At 37.1% G+C, this 27,125-nt stretch overlaps 1 protein-coding gene across 1 annotated transcript in view; it reads right to left on the bottom strand.

The window, feature by feature from the left end:
- The window catches only part of CTTNBP2 (cortactin binding protein 2), a 404,880-nt gene that overhangs the window by 50,852 nt on the left and 326,903 nt on the right, over positions 1–27,125 (bottom strand). Inside the window, 3 exon segments of the mRNA XM_053716684.1 lie at positions 1–154; positions 17,666–17,765; positions 17,867–17,953. The exon segment at positions 1–154 is cut by the window's left edge and continues 2 nt beyond it. Coding sequence (XP_053572659.1) covers positions 1–154; positions 17,666–17,765; positions 17,867–17,953 — 341 coding nt within the window.

Raw genomic sequence — 27,125 nt, 5'->3', positions numbered from 1 at the left:
CTCTGAAAGCAGTAAACGTTGTCACAGCCACGGTTCTCTAAAGCTGCCATAAAATCCCCAAGTAATTCCGACAATGAAGCCTTTTCTAAATTTTCCAATATAATAATGATTTTCTTTTTTAATGGAGCTGGTTCCATAGCAGGAATTAAGCACCCTGAAATACACATGTATTCATAGATACAGTAGGAGCCAAGCACAGATTATCTCAACACTTTAGACATTCTATTTAGACACATTAATAATATGCAACTGGCATAATCCCACCTAGTGCTGATAAAAAGGTATTAAAATCAAAGTAAATAATTTACCACAACTTTTCTTTTCCAAGTTAAAGGGACAGTCTAGTCAAAATTAAACTTCATGATTCAGATAGGGCATACAATCCCCCCCCCCCCACACTTATTTAAGCTTCAGATGAAACATATACAGGGTATTGTTCTTAGTACAATAGCAAGTTATCAACATGACTCAATAGTGCTCAATTTACAAGAAATATAGTGTGTAGCACTGGACCTAAAACACTTATGCCTCCCTAATATTGTCCTCCTCCTGGGCAAAATAATGTAGAAAAAAATGTATTAAATTATAGGAAGGCGCTAAAAAAGCTCTAAGTGTTAGAGAATAGGGAGAGTATTTTGATGTTAGAAAATTACCTATTGGGTATCAATGAATTTCTATTTATAATAAACTGGAAACTAATTCCGAAAAAAAAAATTGTACTATAGTGACGATGTTCTGAACGATTCTACCTAGATTGTATCTCTAAGGTTCTGTTTGTAATAATTGGATAAAAAGTTGAATTGTGATATGGTATCAATGTGGCGGTGAACTCTGATACATAGGTTGCATACAAAAATGATCTACTTTGTATCTATATCGGTATTGTTATGTTTTAGGATACCTAAAATTATAGTCACCTTCTATAAATCTCAATGAGACGAATGAACCATATATGTATTATAAAAAGTTTTTTACTTTGAATCTTAAAAAAGGCAAAAATATATAGAATACATATATCTATGATAAAAATACAAATAAAAAACAGATAAAAACATACATATGAATTGCAATCAAGCGTTCTCTAAATGCAGGTTGTACTTTTGTACCATCTCAGATACTCCTCGGTAGGTGATTTTATAATATAGAGTCTTGAAGCACCAACTGTCTGAATTCTCCCTGATAGCGTGTATAAAGGAAAACTAAAAGTTATTAAGTAGTTGGCCGCTACTGTCTCATAGATTCCAAGTACCGCATTAGGAGAGACTTATTTCTTTCAATGAACTGACACTACAGGGAGTGCAGAATTATTAGGCAAATGAGTATTTTGACCACATCATCCTCTTTATGCATGTTGTCTTACTCCAAGCTGTATAGGCTCGAAAGCCTGCTACCAATTAAGCATATTAGGTGATGTGCATCTCTGTAATGAGAAGGGGTGTGGTCTAATGACATCAACACCCTATATCAGGTGTGCATAATTATTAGGCAACTTCCTTTCCTTTGGCAAAATGGGTCAAAAGAAGGACTTGACAGGCTCAGAAAAGTCAAAAATAGTGAGATATCTTGCAGAGGGATGCAGCACTATTAAAATTGCAAAGCTTCTGAAGCGTGATCATCAAACAATCAAGCGTTTCATTCAAAATAGTCAACAGTGTGGAAAAACCAAGGCGCAAAATAACTGCCCATGAACTGAGAAAAGTCAAGCGTGCAGCTGCCAAGATGCCACTTGCCACCAGTTTGGCCATATTTCAGAGCTGCAACATCACTGGAGTGCCCAAAAGCACAAGGTGTGCAATACTCAGAGACATGGCCAAGGTAAGAAAGGCTGAAAGACGACCACCACTGAACAAGACACACAAGCTGAAACGTCAAGACTGGGCCAAGAAATATCTCAAGACTGATTTTTCTAAGGTTTTATGGACTGATGAAATGAGAGTGAGTCTTGATGGGCCAGATGGATGGGCCCGTGGCTGGATTGGTAAAGGGCAGAGAGCTCCAGTCCGACTCAGACGCCAGCAAGGTGGAGGTGGAGTACTGGTTTGGGCTGGTATCATCAAAGATGAGCTTGTGGGGCCTTTTCGGGTTGAGGATGGAGTCAAGCTCAACTCCCAGTCCTACTGCCAGTTTCTGGAAGACACCTTCTTCAAGCAGTGGTACAGGAAGAAGTCTGCATCCTTCAAGAAAAACATGATTTTCATGCAGGACAATGCTCCATCACACACGTCCAAGTACTCCACAGCGTGGCTGGAAAGAAAGGGTATAAAAGAAGAAAATCTAATGACATGGCCTCCTTGTTCACCTGATCTGAACCCCATTGAGAACCTGTGGTCCATCATCAAATGTGAGATTTACAAGGAGGGAAAACAGTACACCTCTCTGAACAGTGTCTGGGAGGCTGTGGTTGCTGCTGCACGCAATGTTGATGGTGAACAGATCAAAACACTAATAGAATCCATGGATGGCAGGCTTTTGAGTGTCCTTGCAAAGAAAGGTGCTATATTGGTCACTGATTTGTTTTTGTTTTGTTTTTGAATGTCAGAAATGTATATTTGTGAATGTTGAGATGTTATATTGGTTTCACTGGTAAAAAATAAATAATTGAAATGGGTATATATTTGTTTTTTGTTAAGTTGCCTAATAATTATGCACAGTAATAGTCACCTGCGCACACAGATATCCCCCTAAAATAGCTAAAACTAAAAACAAACTAAAAACTACTTCCAAAAATATTCAGCTTTGATATTAATGAGTTTTTTGGGTTCATTGAGAACATGGTTGTTGTTCAATAATAAAATTAATCCTCAAAAATACAACTTGCCTAATAATTCTGCACTCCCTGTATATTTACTTGAGAAGAGGTGTTTTTAACAATATTGCCATAACCACTTGAGACTCTATATTATAAAATCACCTACCGAGGAGTATCTGAGATGGTACAAAAGTACAACCTGCATTTAGAGAACGCTTGATTGCAATTCATATGTATGTTTTTATCTGTTTTTTATTTGTACTTTTATCATAGATATATGTATTCTATATATTTTTGCCTTTTTTAAGATTCAAAGTAAAAAACTTTTTATAATACATATATGGTTCATTCGTCTCATTGAGATTTATAGAAGGTGACTATAATTTTAGGTATCCTAAAACATAACAAAACCGATATAGATACAAAGTAGATAATTTTTTGTATGCAACCTATGTATCAGAGTTCACCGCCACATTGATACCATAGCACAATTCAACTTTTTATCCAATTATTACAAACAGAACCTTAGAGATACAATCTAGGTAGAATTGTTCAGAACATCGTCACTATAGTACAAATTTTTTTTCGGAATTTGTTTCCAGTTTATTATAAATAGAAATTCATTGATACCCAATAGGTAATTTTCTAACATCAAAATACTCTCCCTATTCTCTAACACTTAGAGCTTTTTTAGCGCCTTCCTATAATTTAATACATTTTTTTCAATAGTGCTCAATGTCCAAACAGTGAGTTGCAATTATGAAACACTTAAGATAGGTGTCCGTTAGGGTTGCCAGCTGTGCGCTATAAAAATACCGGACAACCTATAGGTGACTGGACACGGGTTGTAGCTGGGTTCACACAATGTCCCCACAAAAGCTCAACTTTAGGCCCCACCCTTGATCCCACCACATATATTTTTCACAACTAAGCAGTCATTTTATCCCCTTGGTTGCCAGTAACACATGTACAAGTATGTAGTAGTGATGTGACCCCTTTGGCTACCAGAAGTAAACACCCAGCAATGATTGAACAAACCCCATGTTTGCCTAAAACACATATACAGGGAGTGCAGAATTATTAGGCAAGTTGTATTTTTGAGGATTAATTTTATTATTGAACAACAACCATGTTCTCAATGAACCCAAAAAACTCATTAATATCAAAGCTGAATAGTTTTGGAAGTAGTTTTTAGTTTGTTTTTAGTTATAGCTATTTTAGGGGGATATCTGTGTGTGCAGGTGACTATTACTGTGCATAATTATTAGGCAACTTAACAAAAAACAAATATATACCCATTTCAATTATTTATTTTTACTAGTGAAACCAATATAACATCTCAACATTCACAAATATACATTTCTGACATTCAAAAACAAAACAAAAACAAATCAGTGACAAATATAGCAACCTTTCTTTGCAAGGACACTCAAAAGCCTGCCATCCATGGATTCTGTCAGTGTTTTGATCTGTTCACCATCAACATTGCGTGCAGCAGCAACCACAGCCTCCCAGACACTGTTCAGAGAGGTGTACAGTTTTCCCTCCTTGTAAATCTCACATTTGATGATGGACCACAGGTTCTCAATGGGGTTCAGATCAGGTGAACAAGGAGGCCATGTCATTAGATTTTCTTCTTTTATACCCTTTCTTGCCAGCCACGCTGTGGAGTACTTGGACGCGTGTGATGGAGCATTGTCCTGCATGAAAATCATGTTTTTCTTGAAGGATGCAGACTTCTTCCTGTACCACTGCTTGAAGAAGGTGTCTTCCAGAAACTGGCAGTAGGACTGGGAGTTGAGCTTGACTCCATCCTCAACCCGAAAAGGCCCCACAAGCTCATCTTTGATGATACCAGCCCAAGCCAGTACTCCACCTCCACCTTGCTGGCGTCTGAGTCGGACTGGAGCTCTCTGCCCTTTACCAATCCAGCCACGGGCCCATCCATCTGGCCCATCAAGACTCACTCTCATTTCATCAGTCCATAAAACCTTAGAAAAATCAGTCTTGAGATATTTCTTGGCCCAGTCTTGACGTTTCAGCTTGTGTGTCTTGTTCAGTGGTGGTCGTCTTTCAGCCTTTCTTACCTTGGCCATGTCTCTGAGTATTGCACACCTTGTGCTTTTGGGCACTCCAGTGATGTTGCAGCTCTGAAATATGGCCAAACTGGTGGCAAGTGGCATCTTGGCAGCTGCATGCTTGACTTTTCTCAGTTCATGGGCAGTTATTTTGCGCCTTGGTTTTTCCACACGCTTCTTGCGACCCTGTTGACTATTTTGAATGAAACGCTTGATTGTTTGATGATCACGCTTCAGAAGCTTTGCAATTTTAATAGTGCTGCATCCCTCTGCAAGATATCTCACTATTTTTGACTTTTCTGAGCCTGTCAAGTCCTTCTTTTGACCCATTTTGCCAAAGGAAAGAAAGTTGCCTAATAATTATGCACACCTGATATAGGGTGTTGATGTCATTAGACCACACCCCTTCTCATTACAGAGATGCACATCACCTAATATGCTTAATTGGTAGTAGGCTTTCAAGCCTATACAGCTTGGAGTAAGACAACATGCATAAAGAGGATGATGTGGTCAAAATACTCATTTGCCTAATAATTCTGCACTCCCTGTAATAGAAAATGCACAGTGTAACTTCTTTTTGAGCCATATTTCTAATGCATAAAGGCCTAGGAGACCCTTTACATTTAGCTGGCAGAGGTCTTTAAGTGTCCAGTATTTTTGTACAGATTGTACTGGACAGCATGCTAAAATACTGTACACCCTATTTGTATGGTTCAGATCAGCTATAATTAATATAAAATTGATACAGACATAAAGACTTCTAAATGTGGGGAATCTACTATTAAATAATGACAGACCTAGCACCTGTAGTTTCCTAGCTACACTGCACAATTACATATGCTAATTAGTATGGCTAGTAACCCCAGAGGTAATCACATGACTTGATCCTGAGGCTCAGCCATAGCTCTGTAGATATTACCAGACCAAAGCAGTTAATGACATTTTAATAATCTATTCCCAACATATAAGCACTGGAAACTCAGGATTTATAATGGGAGTTTTGTTAGAACTTAAAGGGACAGTAAACACCTTGTAATTAAGAGACATTTCTGTTACTGTTCTAAAGAATAACATATCAGCCAAGTGTAAACATTTGTTTATCAAAATAAAATCCTGTTTACTGCAATTGGTTTTCAATAGAAAAACTGCACCCAATACTCACCTTATTTGGAGGAGCCAAATAAGTTTGAGTCGGCAGACAACAAGGATAATCATTGCCATTAAGTTAGTACAAAGTGATTTTTTTTTTGCAGTTGTTATCTATTAAAGCCAATTAGGAAAATATTTGTTGCCGAGTTAGCTCTGAAAAGTCAGAAGGATGCAGTTCCAACTCAATGTACAATTTTCAGAGCTAATTACATGAAAAGGGGCAAAATAAATAATGAGTATATTCCAAAGTTGTTTTATTATGCATAATTAAATATCTTATGTTAAAGCTACACTAATAACAGGCTAAACTGACAGTCATGGTATAATGTTATGCCTGGTTGTCATGGTAACAGTCTTAGGGGACTGGCTTATGTGATGCAGCAGTTATGTCACAAAACCAACTGACAACACAAAGCAACCACCCTCATAACTGATGCTAACTTTACTAGAGTTGCCAGTTTGATCCTGCTGAGCTTCAGTATTGACTGGGCTAGACTTTACAACTACAGCTCTGTATATGTGCTGGTGAGAAGAACAGTGACTACCTCCAACACAATGCAAATGGCATCCGGTGGGAGCTGCAGGTATGAACACCAATTACTACAGGTAGTGTTACCATGATTACCCCAACTCAGTAACTGAATAATGCTAAGTCATCTTTTTATATACTGTAAAATAATAAAGATAAATTACAAAAGTAATAGATTAAACTTTGTAGCTTCCTATGGGCACCAGTATTCTGACAAAACATAGCATACAAACCTTGCATAATAATAATTAATATTATTTTCACACCTTTATTTAACAATAAATATAATTTATAAAATATAATATAATAAATATAATATTTATAAATATATTTTTTTTAAACATATTATAGCGTTATAAGTATTATAGCCAAAACTGTAGGACACACCAATGCCTTTCTGTGCTTCCTCTACATATCTTTATAAGACTTGCAGCTGGCAGTAAAGGCTTTAAACCAGCTTTAAGGATGGTAAGAATTACTGCATCATTAGTCTGCAAATGCTCTAAAGCAAGGACTTCTAGTAATGGCCTAGAATATAAACCCCACGGTATGGGTCTGCAATTTATACGCTGCACACTTACTCGTACTGGGACCCTCATTAAACACTGTACTGTAAGGTGCTGCATCTGATGCAGCTGTTTTTTTTCTGCTTGAGGATGAAGAAAAGGCAACTGGGGATCTGAAATAAATTCAGATCAGACTGATGCGCATCTGGCCAGCAGTATTCACGCTGATGGCAGATGTCCTCACGTTGCAAACTCACTGGTGCTGGGAACCTCATGAAACACTGTACTGTAAGGTGCAGCATCTGATGCAGCTGTTTGTTCTGCTTGACCCGGATGAAGAAAAGACAACTGGCAATCTGAAATAAATTCAGATCAGACTGATGCGCATCTGGCCAGCAGTATACGCGCTGATGGCAGATTTCCTTCAAGGATTTTTATATTACTAAACTGTAAGTATCTAAGGTAAGATTTTCTGAGATTAACAAGTTTGTTAGCTCTTTGAGCAAGACATCCCATTACTACATTAGATTGTAAATACAGATCCTCCTCCAAGAGCCTACAGACATGTGCAGTGAGGTCAGATAATTTCTCACATTTCTGTCACGCTTTTTCTTTACTTTCCCATTTCATAGAAATCTTTAGCTTTAATTTGGTTCTGTATGTTTAAAGCTTTCTGTACTTTTCAAGGCTTATTGATATACAATATACAAATCATCTCTGTGACACTAGAACTTGAGTCATAACACCAACAATAAAGCATAATTCCACTTACACTGCTATAACTTTAATAAACTGATATTAAATAAAATTGAATGGCTTAAATTCATTCTTACTGCACATATCTGTCTAATGTAATAATGTTAAGGATTTTGGTGAAGAGAATACAATGATATGATTAATATGTTTGCACTTATATCCTCAATGCAATGCCTTGACGTAGGGACACCAATAAGCACCTTGCAGCTGGTTTACAATTTTATCTGAGAACTGCAGCAACCTGGAACAATCTGTGAAACTAAACTTGAATGTCTACAGTCACTGTGGGACAAGTACTACTGTTGGATTTTTTAAGCAGAGAGTCCTAGTGAAGCACACAATTTGATAGGTCATGGGATGGTCCTGTATTTTATACCTCAGATTATAAATTGAAAAAAAAACCTGTATTATAAGGTACAGTGTGTCATGCACCTATGTTCTTGCATTGGATGAAAAATCCTTACAAGATGTGCATAGACTGATTCATATCTGGCAAGCAGTATAACGGAGACTGGAATACTCTATGGCAGTGGCAGGAAGATTGCAGATTTCAGAGGGACTAGTGTTATGTCCCATGCTGAGTGCAGTCTTACATCAGGGATTTCTTTTATTTCTCTACACTGTAAGTACCAAGAGGTAAGTTCTCCTTAAATACAAGAATGTAAGCTCTTTGAGCAAAGCACTGAAACACTAGATTGTAAGCTCCTTGGAACAGGGTCTGCACTTACACCCATGGAAATCCTTTAGAGCAGGGACTCCCATTGTACCAAATAAATGTATTGTTGTTAATAGAGTGAGATAAACCCTCCATTTAATTAGTTCAGCAAGGAATAAATATACAATACATAGAATATACAAATTATCCCACAGAGTATTACTAATTCAAAATGCATTTTACTATGGCACCCCTTATGCTTTTGACAGTTTAAACCAGTAGTATAGCAAACTGTGAAATACATGAGGCTTAAATAACACAGCATCAACCATAGGCAGCCTGTTTCGCTACTTTGGGACTCTTTCTCACTCAAGTCATTATGGTTGATGCTGATGTCCTCGAGCATTCCACCCTTTGCTACAGGGCTGCCCATTATATTGAAATGGATTTTGAATTGTAAGTGTTGCAATTTTGCACAGATAAGTACATTTATTTTTTGCTAGGATTAATACAATGGAGGAATGAGCCCCAAATGGGCCAAACAGGCTGTCTATGGTTGGTGCTGCTGTTCTGCTCAAGCATTTATTTCACCCTTTGTAAGTGTGGTTACGAAAATTAATGTAATCATCAGCAAAACTGGCATATAGCCGTAAACCTAAAATCAATGCTTGAGTCCAATAATATAGCACCTACATCATACTGAAGAGCCCCAACGAGGGCGAAACAACCTGAGTATAGTTAAAAAACACTTTGAAGTATTACAATATATTATTCCCCTGCAAGACACCACTCTTTTTGTACTGTGTTTGTATGTAAGCAGAACTATTACAGAATAATAAGGCTTCCATATATAATAAGATTCAAAATTTTGCCTGATTGCCAAGTGCCCTTGACATAGTAAAAGTGTTCCTACCTAAAACTATTAAATAGTCAGATGTGCTAAACATATCTGCAATAAATATGTTTGTATATTTAAATATGAGGACACAAAGAATATCTCTTAATGATAGCAGCAACTGGATCACCCGAATCACCCAGCAGCAACTGGATCATCCTGGATCAACCAAAAACCTCTAGCAGTTATGTCCATGCTTAATTCAGTGCAGGCCTCCATTTACCAAGTTGCCTACAAGCTCATCATACTGTAACACACCTAGTAAAGAAGGTTTATTTTCAGTATACTGAGAACTTGAAAAACAGCCCTATTAAAACTTAGAAATCAGCTACTTAGATATTTTAAATTGCTCTTTTATCTGGTGTCAGATCAAAGTAATTGCCAAAGAAAGAGGATAACTACATTATTTGTTTACAAACTGAATAATAAAGTATGCATTTTTGCACATGTCTAGTAAATTCTTTGCCTTGATAAAATAATATAATGTTCTAATTCTTGAGAGCATTTATTGTTAAATGTTTGCAGTACACTACAGGTTACATCGTATGGGACTTACTAAAGGGATATACAACCCATTTTTGTTCTTTCCGGATTCAGATAGAATATTACAGGCAATTTTAAATGATTTTCCAATTTACTCCTATTATCAAATGTGCTTAATTCCCTTGATATACGTTGCTGAATTTACAAAATACATCAACATTTAAAAGTACAGTTACACTCATAATAACACTATCTGATACAAAAATATTAAATAAAAATATTGCATTAAAATGTTATAAGGGCTCAAAGATATGAGGTCTCGGGTGTTCTATATAAAAAAAAGACGGCAAAGGGCTTTAACATAGAGATACTGTACATTCATACACATGGCTATATATAGTATATATGTATGTATATGTGTGTACATATGTATTTATATTTGTATATACGTATTTACAGAATATAAACACTTAAATACATATGCATACATATATAGCCATATATATATAAGTGCATTGGAGCCCTTTGCAGTTAAGTAGATGAAAACATGAAAAACATATTTATGCAATATTCATAAGTGTTTAACTATGTATTTACTAGACCTATATATAATCAAGTTTATATATATATATATATATATATGTGTGTATGTATAAATATATATTTGTGCAAATATCCATCAGATATACATTTAAATATCTCTTTAAGAATACATAGAACATATTCTGCTATTTCAATGTCTCCGGTTTATAGACCACGTGGTGAACCCCCTGTCGTTTCAATAGTTATAAAGCAATCTAAACAAAGTGTTCATGTCTAGAGAACTATTAAAATTAAATAGTTTTGTTGAACTAGGTAAATAGGTGGGCAGTGCAATATCAAGCGAGCATCTTGTAAGCCCGCTTCCCTGTGCCAATTAATATGGTGTGGGGGCTTCCCTGTGATAATTAATATGGTGTGGATTATTTCAGAAGATTGAGTTGAAAGTTAGGGGAAAAGAAAAAGGAATGAAAGTAGGGAATGAAGTAGGGTTCTCTCCTTTTCGGTACCCTTTGTATTTATTTGCTCTGGTTGTGTTGTTCCATGTTTCTATCATTAATTCATGTACAACTAGTGTTCCTGCCTGGAGATGGTGATATCTCTCTAAATGTAGTAAGTTACTTACTTGTGCCCTCCATTCCTCTACCATAGGGATTGTATTGGATTTCCAATATTTTAGTATTATAGTTGTGGCACTGTTTAACATGAGTAAAAGTAGTGCCTTGGTTATTTTGTCTAGTTTAGGGAGAGAGGTAAACAGGAGGATTTCTGGGTCATTAGGTATAGTTTTCCCTATTACATCTGTCATTTGGGACAATACAGCAGTCCAAAAAGTGTCTAGCCTAGTGCAGTTCCACCATATGTGAGTTGGTGTGCCATCTTCCCCATACCCTCTCCAGCATTTGCCATTTGCTGATTTATAAAATGTTTGCAGCCTGTTGGGGTGAGGTACCATCTTGTGAGGAATTTATAATTTGTTTCTTGGATTTTAGTGGAAACAAAGACCTTTTTGGTTATCGAGAAGGCTGTAATCCAGTCTTAGTATGTTATATTAGTCTCTAGCTCTTTTTCCCAGGATTTGACATATGTAGGGAGTTTATGTGTGTCATCTAGCATGAGTAACTTGCATAACATGGAGTTTGCATGTCTTGGGGTGGAATCTAGCAGGTTCTCAAACTGTGTCAACTGTCTTGTTAAGTGCTATTTATTTGGATGTGTGGTTATGTAATGGCACATCTGGGTGTACGAGTATCAGTTCTGGAAGGAACGTGGAAGAGTGTCATGTATCTCGTCCAATGTTTTGAGTTTTTTGTCTCTATAGAAAGCAGATAAGGTTTTGTTCCTTGTGGGACTGTTATGATCAAGTGGTATGTCTCTATGGTTCAATGGAAGGATTGGATTGTTGCAGATGGGTGTCATTGGGGATAGTGTATTGGATATGTTGATGTATGTATTTATTAGTTTATCCCAGATAAAATAAAAATCTGTCAATAGTGGGTACTGAGAGGCTATTGCTGGTCTGTGTTTGTTGGACAACCAAGCCAATATTCCTGCGTTATTCAAGCCTAAGATATATCTGTCAAATTGGACCCATTGTTTATTATGGTTATTTGAACACCATTCTAGTAGCCTATGCAGTGTTATAGCTTTCTTGCATGTGTGTATATTCAGTACTCCCTGCCCTCCTCTATCTTTTGTGAGATACATTGTCTGTTTTGCAACTCTAGGTTTAATTCCTTGCCATATATATTTTTCCATAAGTGATTGAATCTGGTTTAGGTATTGCAATAGAAGGGGTATGCGTGTGGTTTACAGTAGATAGAGGAGCCTTGGGAGGACATTCATCTTTATATCATTTATTCTACCTAACCATGAGATTGACTTGTTTTCCCAGTTTGATCAATGTCCCCTCTAATGCCTTACAATTAGCTTGGAATATGACTTTCTGGTCTGGGGATAGATAAAGATAAATACCTAAATATTTCATTTTTGTCTTTTGTTGCTTTAGTGGACAATTTGTGACCGGGGGGTAGTAATATGGAGTCATATGAGATATTTATAATTCATGAGTAGAAAGTTAAGAGACGTGACTGTACTCAAGTGTCATTGGCATAGAAGATTCAATGTTAGTTAGGGTAAATAAAACATCATTGGCATACAGTGCCAGTTTGTGTTCATAGTTATCTGTTTGTATTCCCGTTATCTGTTTATTATTTATTATTTTTGTGCCAATGTCTCTATGCTAAGGGCAAAGAGGATTGATGAGAGGGGGCATCCCTGTCATGTTCCATTAGCTATGGTAAATATATCTGATAAGAGGCCATTAACCTTAACCTTAGCTGTGGGGGAGAGGAAAGACCTGTTGTCTGAATTTGACTCCAAATTTCATTTTGTGCATATCTGCTTTTAAATCAAATGCCTTCTCTGCATCAGTAGAGATAAGAACCATGGGGATATTATTATTCTTGGCATAAGAGATGATATGTAGAATCTTAAGCGTGTTATCCATTGCCTCTCTCCCTGGCATAAACCTCACCTGGTCGGGATTTATCAATTTGGGTAGATGTTTATTTATTCTAGAGGCTAAAATCTTGGCAAATATCTTTATATCAGAATTCAGTAGGGATATCGAGTGAAAGTTTTCGTGTTTGTTTGGATGTTTCCCTGGTTTTCGAAATACTGTAATGTGAGCTTCCACCATGCTGTGTGTGAATCCCCCTGTTTCTAGCAGTGTGTTGAATAGTTGTGATAAGGATGATGTAAGATGGTATATGTAAGTTTTGTCTTATTTCATACTTAGTCCATCAGGGCCTGGACTTTTTCCACTAGGCATGACTGCCACGGCTTTCTGAATCTCCTCAATTGTTATGGGGGATTCCAGGTGATCTGCCTCATCACTCTCTAGGGTTGGCAGTTGTAAGTCTGAGAGAAAATTCTCTATTTCCTCTTGGTTAATAGTGTTTTTGATACTATATAAAAATGTGTAATATTGTCTGAACACCTCTGCAATGGCTTTGCTATGTTTATAAGTGTCGCTTCTGTGGTTTGTGATGGTGTATATGTGAGTGTTAAGTTGGTGGCACTTGAGGGCCCTAGCTAGTGAGGAGCCTGCTTTCTCCTTCAAATCAAAATACTTTTGCTTAAGAAATTCTTCAGTAAGATGGTTTTTGAGGTTTTGTCTAGCTTGCATTAGGGATGTTAGTATACAGGGAGTGCAGAATTATTAGGCAAGTTGTATTTTTGAGGATTAATTTTATTATTGAACAACAACCATATTCTCAATGAACCCAAAAAACTAATTAATATCAAAGCTGAATAGTTTTGGAAGTAGTTTTTAGTTTGTTTTTAGTTATAGCTATTTTAGGGGGATATCTGTGTGTGCAGGTGACTATTACTGTGCATAATTATTAGGCAACTTAACAAAAAACAAATATATACCCATTTCAATTATTTATTTTTACCAGTGAAACCAATATAACATCTCAACATTCACAAATATACATTTCTGACATTCAAAAACAAAACAAAAACAAATCAGTGACCAATATAGCCACCTTTCTTTGCAAGGACACTCAAAAGCCTGCCATCCATGGATTCTGTCAGTGTTTTGATCTGTTCACCATCAACATTGCGTGCAGCAGCAACCACAGCCTCCCAGACACTGTTCAGAGAGGTGTACTGTTTTCCCTCCTTGTAAATCTCACATTTGATGATGGACCACAGGTTCTCAATGGGGTTCAGATCAGGTGAACAAGGAGGCCATGTCATTAGATTTTCTTCTTTTATACCCTTTCTTGCCAGCCACGCTGTGGAGTACTTGGACGCGTGTGATGGAGCATTGTCCTGCATGAAAATCATGTTTTTCTTGAAGGATGCAGACTTCTTCCTGTACCACTGCTTGAAGAAGGTGTCTTCCAGAAACTGGCAGTAGGACTGGGAGTTGAGCTTGACTCCATCCTCAACCCGAAATGACCCCACAAGCTCATCTTTGATGATACCAGCCCAAACCAGTACTCCACCTCCACCTTGCTGGCGTCTGAGTCGGACTGGAGCTCTCTGCCCTTTACCAATCCAGCCACGGGCCCATCCATCTGGCCCATCAAGACTCACTCTCATTTCATCAGTCCATAAAACCTTAGAAAAATCAGTCTTGAGATATTTCTTGGCCCAGTCTTGACGTTTCAGCTTGTGTGTCTTGTTCAGTGGTGGTCGTCTTTCAGCCTTTCTTACCTTGGCCATGTCTCTGAGTATTGCACACCTTGTGCTTTTGGGCACTCCAGTGATGTTGCAGCTCTGAAATATGGCCAAACTGGTGGCAAGTGGCATCTTGGCAGCTGCACGCTTGACTTTTCTCAGTTCATGGGCAGTTATTTTGCGCCTTGGTTTTTCCACACGCTTCTTGCGACCCTGTTGACTATTTTGAATGAAACGCTTGATTGTTCAATGATCACGCTTCAGAAGCTTTGCAATTTTAAGAGTGCTGCATCCCTCTGCAAGATATCTCACTATTTTTGACTTTTCTGAGCCTGTCAAGTCCTTCTTTTGACCCATTTTGCCAAAGGAAAGGAATTTGCCTAATAATTATGCACACCTGATATAGGGTGTTGATGTCATTAGACCACACCCCTTCTCATTACAGAGATGCACATCACCTAATATGCTTAGTTGGTAGTTGGCTTTCGAGCCTATACAGCTTGGAGTAAGACAACATGCATAAAGAGGATGATGTGGTCAAAATACTAATTTGCCTAATAATTCTGCACTCCCTGTAGTGACAGAATGTGGATTTCTTTATGTTCCCATTCCCAATAACGTATCTGAGCCAAGGTTGAGTTTAGATATTGTCTATTATCCTTGTTTTCTTTTGCTTTGTGCTTAAGGAACTCTCACTACACACGTATGTGCTACCCAAATTGTAGAATGTAGCATGTCTTCCGTATTATTTTTTCTGAAATAGTTGCCTAGGGATATATCTATTTCTTGCCTAATTAAAGGGTTTTCTAAGAGGATTTAATTTAACCTCCAGAGGAAGGGTCGGATTGGGATATTAGGCCAATCTACTATGCATTGTACAGGGGCGTGGTCTGACCAAGTGATTGGTAAGATATTAGAGTTGCGAACCATTTTTAGTCCTGTCTGATCAGTTGTAATGTAGTCTATTCTTGTGTAAGTATTGTGTGGGTTTGAATAAAATGTATAGTCCCTAGTATTTGGGTTAGTCATTCTCCAGATATTGTGGATTCTCAGGTGTGCTAAATGCGTGTTAACCAATTTTATTACACGTTTAGGTGTTTTGGAGGTTCCTGTAGAAGTGTCCAGCACTGCATAGGAAAAGGGTACCTATTATATGCTCTAGTATTATCTGGGAAATTAGTTTAAAGAGATGATGTTGTTCTTTGTTTGGCAAGTATATATTTACGTATATAGTATATATTTACGAGAGTGACAGGTCTATCATGAAGAATTTCCACTCTGTGTTGCCTGAAATTTAACAGTGTTTTTAATTAAAATCCCAATCCTCCTATTTTGGTGCATCCTGAAGCTAAATAAGTAGTTCTGTAATTTTTGGCTTAATAACTTTGGTTCCATGCCTCTTTTAAAGTGTGTTGCCTGTATAAACAGAATATCACTTGATTATACAAATGTTTGAAAATCATGGATCTTTTTTTCGGGACTGTTTAAGCCTTTTACATTCATAGTGGTAAATGTGAGCAATTGTGTATTAGGCTTCGGCTTATCCTACATTTTCAGTTTGAATGTGATGTGTCAGGAGAGAGGGGATAGGTAACTAGGGCAAAGGAAGAAGAAAATGAAGATAGACAGTAAGCTGAATCAACAAGAAGAATGCTATATCTGTTTCTCAAATGTTGCTTTACTAACATGTAAGAAGTGAGACCTGGTGTATAACAATAAACAGGTAAAGTGATATACCAAATACTTTAGCAATCAGTCAACAAACAAAATGAATAGCAAGAACAGTAACAATAACAATTAGGGTAGTATCCCCACCACTAAACCCTAAAATATATAAATAACTTTAGTATTCGACCTGTAGCCACAAAAGTCTATGGTAAGGTCCATGTAGAAGTTTCACATTGGCATGGTTTAAGGTGTTGCAGTGTCCAAGGCATGTGCTTTTGGGAGAGGCTGTGTGATCGCCTCTGGGGGGTTATCTGGTATAAAGTGTCCTCCTGTGTGTGGTGAGATTGTAGTATTCTGCTTATCCATGACAGGTGATATGTTAATCTGTAGTGCTTCGCAGAAGCCTGGTAAGTCTTCCATGCCTTTTAAAGTGATGTTGGACTCTCCTCTGGATACAATAATATTGACTGGGAATCCCCATCTATACGCCATTTTCTTATCCCTGAGAACAGGGGTAATGAAATGTAAGTCTCTCCTTTTTTGAAGAGTGGCCAGGCTTAAGCTTAAGATAAGTGAAAATCTAGATGCGATAGCCCGCAAGTGTTATCTTTTTGTTTGTCTTGCGTGTTATCTCCTCTCTGTCCTTGTGATTAAGTAGTTTGACAATAATATCCTGCGTGGGTGCCCTTGATGGTGGTTTTTCAAGGCTCTGTGCGCCCTTTCGATACAGATGTCTAGTGCTCTATTTGCTCCATTAAAAGTGTGAAACAGGTCCTGTATGTAGCCTTCTAGAACAGCAGGTAGAATGGTCTCCGGTATGCCACATATTTGTAAGTTGTTATGTCGGCCCCTGTTATCTAAATCTTCCACTTTAGATGGTGTATTGTTACAACATGGTCTATAGTTCTATTTCTTTTCCGCTCCCTGTGGGAGAAGGCATTGCAATGGCCTTCATAGGAGTCTATGCACATGTCTATGTATAAACTGGCTACTCTGCCCCCCCCCCCCCCAAGAACTTGGGCCCTGGTGCTGCTGCACCTGCTGCACCACCGGTAGTTCTGCCCCTGCCTGTAATTCATCTCTGAAAATTGTAGGTATTCCAATTCTGAGAATCAAAAGTGCAAACTGCAGACTTCATAAGCCTAATCCTGCTATATATCTGTACCTAAATGACCTCAGCAGAGGTTACGTAATAAGGAACTGCAAAACAATGGAAGTATTGCTAATACAATTACACTGCTAGTTATGCCTATTCCAGGAAGTCTGAACTGACTCATCCAAATAAAAAATTACAGCACACAAGATGTTGAAAGTTTTCATAGCAGGTATGTTCATTTATAGTAATTAACAGGGTACTTTACTTGTTGTAATTCAGTTTGTGTGTAGAGCTATATAGTAATAGGTTGGTGTCTCCTTATTCACTTTCTAATATAAAGAAATTCATGAATGACTTATTATCTTACCTGAATTAATAAATACTTCTGCAAGTTGCTCTTTTGTTAACTGAGGTTCAACTTCAATCTTTACAATTTCACATCTGTATCCAGTAGCCTCTTCTTTTTGCTGTTAGAATAGTCACAAAAAGAGACCTCTTTATCAGTGCTGTTTAGACATGTAACAGTCTGTATATGTGTTAGCGCCACATCACCACATTAAATAAATACCTTCATGCAATCTGCTAATTGATGCACTATGTACTCCTGTAAACTTCCTTCTGGCCCTTGGAAGATTACATTGTGATACTGCTCGACCTATTTAAAGAAAACCATAGTAATTAAAACTTAATCATTTAAATATGGAATAAAAAGTAGCAGCAATGCACTACTGGGAGCTAGCTTCTCACTGGTGACTACACATATATGCCTCTTGTCTTTGGCTGACTAGATGTGCTAAGTCCTAGTAAAGCATTACCTGTCAAGCTGACTTAACTAACAAATTATGCAAATTAACTATTGATTGTGTCCAGCGTTGCCATGGTAATAGTCTGGCACCTTTTTTGCTAACTGGGGGTGGGGTTATGGGTATAAGTACACCTTTGTTTGTTGAGACGGTTTGTCTGAGGTAGGGGGAGTGTGCCCCATAACGTCACACGGAATAAAAGATAGATGTTAGCGATCTCCATTGAAAGTAGAGGTTGCGCTAGAGCAATGTCAGCCACGCTAAGCCTTCACTGGTAATTGCAGTTTACCGTGGACTTGTAATATCAGGTTGCGCACTAATGTTAGCGCTGTCCATCGCAGCACATCACAACCCACATTATCATTAGCGCACCACCTGTAATATGGCCCTTTGTTTGTTTTCCTTTTAACTGTCCATCTTTCATTTCCTACAGAAAATATGGAGTGTAACCTGTAAACTTTAGTATGTTTTCCTGGCTCAGCTATGTGCTACACAGTGATTGTTTAGATCAGTGCAGGGTTCATTTAGATCTTCAGACTTGCCAGGTAAACATATTCAAGCAGCTTTTCACTGAGTGTGTCCCTGGATTGCCCCCCCCCATGTTCTAAATTTTCTAATAAAATATTTTAAAATATGTGTATTTTTTACAATTCAGAGCTTAATGTCTGACATATATTACATCTTTATTGTCTCTATATTGAAATTTTTAAACATAAAATTTGTCATTTCCACAAATAAGAAAAATATAATAACTAAGCACCAAGAATAATCCTGCAAAGTGAGAATTATTAATAAACTGAAAATCTAAAAGTTTTTAATTGTAAACTTAATTGGTCTAAAGCAAACATAATAAATATATCTAAATTAAAATGTTGATGTTATGTTGCATTTTTAACCTATAGTACCTACTTACAATCTTAAAGAATCTGGACAAAATAAATAATAAAAAAAAAAAAACTTAATATTTATATTTTATATAGTGGCTAGCATAGCTTGATATTAAGTATAGCTTACATATTAATGCTAAATCGAAAGTGCAGTACAGAGGAATAGACACAAGGTGGCATTAACAGCTAACAAATTTGAAAGTGATTATAAGGTCAAAAGAAATCGTTTTCCTGTAGAATACTGCGTTCTCCAAAAAGCGCCTATGATTTGTGTAGAATTGGAAATAACAGTTCAGTACTGTCAGTAATGATTTTTAAACATAAGCCCAATATTCTTAAAATATAAAAAAAATATATATATTTTCAGCTCACGTATCAATGTTACTGAAGTAAAATTAAACTTCCATAATTCACATAGCATATGTGGTTTTAAAAGAAAAAAATACTTTTTTCCAATTAATCTTTATTATAAAAATTGACATTTCTCATTTGATGAAACATAGTTCCTTTTTAAGAGAGCAAACCTTGGTATGCTAAGAAGCGTATGTGCATCTTGAGCACTTTATTGGAGCAGCGTCTGCAACAATGTTTAGTTAAATGTTATATATTGTTGCAACACAACTGAGTATTCCTAGGTATTCTGCCATTTAGGTTGCTGTGTGTTTGACAGTGTTCTCCACAGAAAATGTTGTTATTGATATAATAACATACATATATCATTGATATATATGTAATATAGCATTGCTCAACAAATATATTCAAAATGTACAGAACATTTTTTTAAAATTAGGAAGTGAAAATGTCTGGGAGGACTCTTCTTCCATTATTAAGATTATGAGTATAGAGGATATGTATTGTATATTACAAATGGGGAGAGGTAAAAATTGAAAAGTGTGTGGTAACCAAATGCAATCTAGGCACATGAAGTTTCAATTAAATGACAACTCAATGCAGTAGAATTGCATAATTAACAAATGCATAATAAATAGACAATGATTTAACACCTAGGGTCCTATCTATCAAGCTCCGTACGGAGCAGGGGGCGGCGTTGCAACAGCAGCTCACAAGAGCTGCTGGTGCAATGCTGAATACGGAGAGCGTATCAGCGATGTCTGTCGGACCTGATCCGCACTGTCAGACATTTCATAAATAGGCCTCCTATTCTGCATTTCAAATAAGCAGTAGATTTTTTTCTGACAAATTTATTTTTTCTCCCATTTTCCGGCCACCTGTATAATGTGACAGCCATCAGCCAATCAAAGATTAGTATACGTATACCCTGTGAGCTTGTGCACATGCTCAGTAGAATCTTGTTTCCCAAAAAGTGTGTATATAAAAATACTGCGCAAAATTTGATAATGGAAGTAAATTAGAAAGTGTCTTAAAACTGCATGCTCATTCTGAATCATAAAAGTTTATTTTGACTTGAGGGTCCCTTTAAAAAGCCATATTATGGTCCCAGCGCTTTATACTGAACAATGCTGCTTACACTTTTCATTATATTTTAGATCTAGAGGAATATTTCGAAGCACATTTAATACAAACATTTTTTTATGATCTCTAAGAGAATACTAAACAAATAATATTTACATTACGTAATATGATTAAATTAACAAAATAAGAAGAAACTTTTAATTTTAAAAATGGAGGTTGAATACTAGTTAGGAGGTTAGGAAAATTAAATTCCTTGCATTACTTCCTTATCTATTAATTTGGAGAACAGTATATTAATTCTGTGTTAGTGCCAGGTCATAAAAAATGTATCCAGGATAATTCCCACAGGCCTCAGACAATCTCCTCCAATACAATATATGAATGCCTTACTGATAACTGTACCTATACATGTGTTCTAGAATGGGTGGAAAAATAGACCCCATATCCTAATGAAAACATCTGTAATCTTTTGAGCTACAGTGTTTTTCACCCAAATCTCTTCTGGAGCCTTATTATAGCTCTATTGACCCAGCAAAGGGCAAACAATGATTTGGACCTGCAAATTAGAAAAGAGCTGATAGATTGTCAAGGCTGCAGAAGTGTCTTATAAAGATGTAAAAACCTGGAAGATCTAGAGTGATATGAGAGATGGTAATTTTATAGAATTCTGACTTCAATGTGTTTTATCTTCTTGCCAATTTATACACCACATGTTATATTACACTTTCCTGTCAGAGTCACCAATGAGACCCCGAGGCCTACACAGTCATATTGATGAATAGACACAGCTTTGAAAATATCAACATGCAAAGTAGAGTGTGTGTGTGTATGTGCGTGCATGTGTGTGTATATGTGTGTATGTATGTGCATACATGTATGTGTGTGTGTATATGTGTGTGCATGTGTGTGTATATGTGTGTATGTATGTGCATACATGTATGTGTGTGTATATGTGTGTATGTATGTGCATACATGTATGTGTGTGTATATGTGTGTATGTATGTGCATACATGTATGTGTGTGTGTATATGTGCGTGCATGTGTGTGTATGTATGTGCATACATGTATGTGTGTGTATATGTGTGTATGTATGTGCATACATGTATGTGTGTGTATATGTGTTTATGTATGTGCATACATGTATGTGTGTGTGTATATGTGCGTGCATGTGTGTGTATGTATGTGCATACATGTATGTGTGTATATGTGTGTGCATGTGTGTGTATATGTGTGTATGTATGTGCATACATGTATGTGTGTGTATATGTGTGTATGTATGTGCATACATGTATGTGTGTGTATATGTGTGTATGTATGTGCATACATGTATGTGTGTGTGTGTATATGTGCGTGCATGTGTGTGTATGTATGTGCATACATGTATGTGTGTGTATGTGCGTGCATGTGTGTGTATATGTGTGTATGTATGTGCATACATGTATGTGTGTGTATATGCGTGCATGTGTGTGTATATATATGTGCATACATGTATATGTGTGTATATGTGCATTCATGTGTGTGTATATGTGTGTATGTATGTGCATACATGTATGTGTGTGTATATGTGTGTATGTATGTGCATACATGTATGTGTGTGTATATGTGTGTATGTATGTGCATACATGTATGTGTGTGTGCATATGTGCGTGCATGTGTGTGTATATGTATGTGCATACATGTATGTGTGTGTATATGTGTGTGCATGTGTGTGTATATATGTGTATGTATGTGCATACATGTATGTGTGTATGTATGTGCATACATGTATGTGTGTGTGTGTATATGTGCGTACATGTGTGTTGGTGATTCTGTGTATATGCGTTTGTGTGCGTGTTTATGTGCATTTGTACTTTTGTGCATGCCTGTGTGTGCATGCATTTGTGTCTATATGCATGTATGTGCATACATGTATGTGCGTGTGTGTGTGCATGCATTTGTGTCTATATGTGTTTATGTGCATACATGTATGTGTGTGTGTGTGCATGCATTTGTTTCTATATGTGTATATGTGCATACATGTATGTGCGTGTGTGTGTGTGTGCATGCATTTGTGTCTTTATGTGTATATGTGCATACATGTATGTGCGTGTGTGCATGCATTTGTGTCTATATGTGTATATGTGCATACATGTATGTGTGTGTGTGTGTGCCTGCATTTGTGTCTATATGTGTATATGTGCATACATGTATGTGCGTGTGTGTGTGCATGCATTTGTGTCTATATGTGTATATGTGCATACATGTATGTGCGTGTGTGTGTGCATGCATTTGTGTCTATATGTGCATACATGTATGTGCGTGTGTGTGTGCATGCATTTGTGTCTATATGTGTATATGTGCATACATGTATGTGCGTGTGTGTGTGCATGTAGGTACTGAGCCTACATCAGCTCTCATGGAAACAAGTTACGTTTTAATATATTATAGCAAGAGAAAGAGGTATTTTTGATAACAGAAGTAAACAAGTAAGGTTTATTAAAATTGTACATTCTGAAAGTATACTTTTGACTTCCATGTCCCTTTAAAAGGACATTAACAGCAATCACATCTTAAAGGGAGATAAAACACAAAATGTTTCTTTATGACTCAAATGAAGCATACAATTTTAAACACCAAAAAGACATATGTGGTGCACTTTGATTTTTATTTTGTCCATACAACTTTAAAAATTTTCTTTCGTGATTCAGATTGAGCATGAAATTTTAAGCAACTTTCTAATTTACTCCTATTATCAAATTTTCTTCATTCTCTTGGTATCTTTATTTGAAATGCAAGAATGTAAGTTTAGATGCCGGCCCATTTTTGGTGAACAACCTGGGTTGTCCTTTCTGATTGGTGGATAAATTCATCCACCAATAAAAAACTGCTGTCCAGAGTACTGAAACCAAAAAAAAGCTTAGATGCCTTCTTTTTCAAATAATGATAGCAAGAGAACGAAGAAAAATTGATAATGGGGTAAATTAGAAAGTTGCTTAAAATTGCATGCTCTTTCTGAATTACAAAAGAAAAAATTTGGGTTCAGTGTCCCTTTAAACATCTTTCCAGTTTACTTCTATTATCAAAGTTGCTTTATTCTCTTGGCACCCTTTATTGAAGGAGCAGCAATTGACTACTGGGAGCTAGCTGAGCACATCAGGTAAGTCAATGACAAATAGAATTTATGTGCAGCCACCAATCTGCAGCTAGCTCCCAGTAGTGCATAGAAATAAACTGGAAAGTCGTTTACAATTGCATACTTTGAAAAGTAATTCATTTTGACTTTACCATCACTTTAAGCAAGCAGTCTTAGATGCTAATGGATACTATATTAAGCTATTTCTTGTAAAGACAAACGGCTCACACCTTCAATCCTATTCAATGTATTTGCTGAACTAGTGTTTAAATTGACAACAGGAGCAGCTGCTAGTAAATATACCCAAATGCTTCTCAATCTTTCAGTAATAAATACCCCACACACATAATACTTCTCTAAACACCACCAAATGATATAAATATCATTAATAGACTTACAAACTACTAAACCAGGCCCAGACTGGCCATAGGGAATACTGGGCAAATGCCCGGTGGGCCGGACTCTTATGTGGGCCTTGCTGCTATATACAGCCCTCTCTTGATATGGGTAACAATAGGAAAGCTGTTGCAATCTGCCTGTTTTGTAAAGCAGAAAGTACATTTTCTGTCCGGCTGTTAAGCAGGAGTTCTGGTGTATTATGGCTACCTCAGCTGACAGGGGTCTAACAGGTGTGGGCTACTCTGCTTTTGAATACCTGGGCCTTTTATTGGTCCCAGTCCAGTCCTGGCTACAATAATGCATATCCCAGTTCCTAAGTGCTTTGGCATTGGATCTATGAACCAACACAATACTATAGAAATCAGAGATAAAGAGCATCTTCACAATACAAAGAATTGTAAGCACAGAAGAAAAACTCTTTCAACATTCGACAATATAAATTCTGTACACTATCTCCTCTTTGAAAATTCCTTCATTATTTACAAATACATAGCATGCCCTGTTTGTTTCTTGGTGGCCCAGTTCAGTTATTTTGGCTATTTTTTTGGCACACTTAAAGGGACACTGAACCCAAAATTTTTCTTTCATAATTCAGATAGAGCCTGAAATTTTAAGCAACTTTCTAATTTACTCATATTATCAAATTTTCTTTATTCTCTTGGTATCTCTATTTGAAATGCAAGAATGTAAGTTTAGATGACGGCCCATTTTTGGTGAACAACCTGGGTTGTCCTTGCTGATTGGTGGATATATTCATCCACCAATAAAAAAATGCTGTTCAGAGTCTGAACCAAAAAAAAAAAACTTAGATGCCTTCTTTTTCAAATAAAGATAACAAGAGAACGAAGAAAAATTGATAATAGGAGTAAATTAGAAAGTTGCTTAAAATTGCATGCTCTATCTGAATCAAAATTTGGGGTTCAGTGTCCCTTTAACCCCTTAACGACCAAGGACGTACGCCATACGTCCTCAAAAAAAATACACTTAACGCCTGAGGACGTATGGCGTACGTCCTCGGTCTGGAAAGCAGCTGGTAAGCGATCCTGCTCGCTTCCAGCTGCTTTCCGGTTATTGCAGTGATGCCTCAACATCAAGGCATCCTGCAATAACCCCCCTTGGCCATCCGATGCAGAGAGAGCCACTCTGTGGCCCTCTCTGCACCGGACATCGATGGCCGGTTTCTTTGGTGGGTGGGAGCTAGTCTGGGAGGCGGGTGGGCGGCCATCGATGGGCCGTATGATGTGGAGGGGGGCGGGATCGTGGGCGGGCACGCGCGGGTAGGAAACGGGTAGGGAGCGGGTGGGAACCGCTACACTACAGAAAAATGATGGGAGAAAAGTGGCAGTGAGGGCCACATATATCTAAATTATGTCAATCTAAGAGATCTTGGAGGGGGTTGGTCTTTTGGGGGGGGGCAAGCTACGCTACAGAAAATTATTTTAAAAAAGAATAATAACAAATGTTTTACTATAAATTGGGTACTGGCAGACAGCTGCCAGTACCAAAGATGGCTACTAATAAGTTAGAGGGGGATGGGTAAAGAGCTGTTTGGGGGGTATCAGGGAGGTTGGGGGCTAAGGGGGATCCTCCAGAGCAGCATATGTAAATATGCCTTTTTAAAAACATTTTTTTATCAAGGATAGCTTTTTTTTTTAGTACTGGCATACTTTCTGCCAGTACTTAACATGGCGGGGACAATTGTGGGGTGGGGGAGGGAAGAGAGCTGTTTGGGAGGGATCAGGGGGTGTAATGTGTCAGGTGGGAGGCTGATCTCTACACTAAAGCTAAAATTAACCCTGCAAGCTCCCTACATGCTACCTAATTAACCCCTTCACTGCTAGCCATAATACACGTGTGATGCGCAGCGGCATTTAGCGGCCTTCTAATTATCAAAAAGCAACGCCAAAGCCATGTATGTCTGCTATTTCTCAACAAAGGGGATCCCAGAGAAGCATTTATAACCATTTGTGCCATAATTGCACAAGCTGTTTGTAAATGATTTCAGTGAGAAACCTAAAATTGTGAAAAATTTTACTTTTTTTTTTCTTTAATCGCATATGGCGGTGAAATGGTGGCATGAAATATACCAAAATGGGCCTAGATCAATACTTAGGGTTGTCTACTACACTACAATAAAGCTAAAATTAACCCTACAAGCTCCCTACATGCTCCCTAATTAACCCCTTCATTGCTGGGCATAATACACGTGTGGTGCGCAGTGGCATTTAGCGGCCTTCTAATTACCAAAAAGCAACACCAAATACATATATGTCTGCTATTTATGAAAAAAGGGGATTCCAGGGAAGCATTTACAACCATTTGTGCCATAATTGCAGAAGCTGTTTGTAAATAAATTCAGTGAGAAACCTAAAGTTTGTAACAAAATGTGTGAAAAAGTGAACAATTTTTTTTATTTGATCGCATTTGGCAGTGAAATGGTGGCATGAAATATACCAAAATGGGCATAGATCAATACTTTGGGATGTCTTCTAAAAAAAAATATATACATGTCAATGAATATTCAGGTATTCCTGACAGATATCAGTGTCCCAATGTAACTAGCGCTAAGTTTGAAAAAAAGTGGTTTGGAAATAGCAAAGTGCTACTTTTATTTATGGCCCTATAACTTGCAAAAAAAGCAAAGAACATGTAAACATTGGGTATTTCTAAACTCAGGACAAAATTTAGAAACTATTTAGCATGGGTGTTTTTTGGTGGTTGCAGATGTGTAACAGATTTTGGGGGTCAAAGTTAGAAAAAGTGTGTTTTTTTCCATTTTTTCCTCATATTTGATATTTTTTTTATAGTAAATTATAAGATATGATGAAAATAATGGTATCTTTAGAAAGTCCATTAAATGGCAAGAAAAACAGTATATAATATGTGTGGGTACAATAAATGAGTAAGAGGAAAATTACAGCTAAACACAAACACTGCAGAAATGTAAAAATAGCCCTGGTCCCAAACGGACAGAAAATGGAAAAGTGCTGTGGTCATTAAGGGGTTAACCTACAGTATTTCTGTATTGCATGTAAAACCTTTTAATAGCAATTTCTTTTGTACTTTTCACAGCAATAATCTTTATCTGGCACATTCCAATATTACTGATATATGAATATTATTTAACCAGTCTAAACTAAATCAATTACTATTTTAATAAAAAAAAAACTGAGGGCAAGTTTCATCTGTGGA

The sequence above is a fragment of the Bombina bombina genome, chromosome 6 (genome assembly GCF_027579735.1).
Source record: "Bombina bombina isolate aBomBom1 chromosome 6, aBomBom1.pri, whole genome shotgun sequence".
Lineage (NCBI taxonomy): Eukaryota > Metazoa > Chordata > Amphibia > Anura > Bombinatoridae > Bombina > Bombina bombina.
Note: the sequence above shows the minus strand (reverse complement) of the source record. Positions and strands in the feature narration are given on the sequence as shown.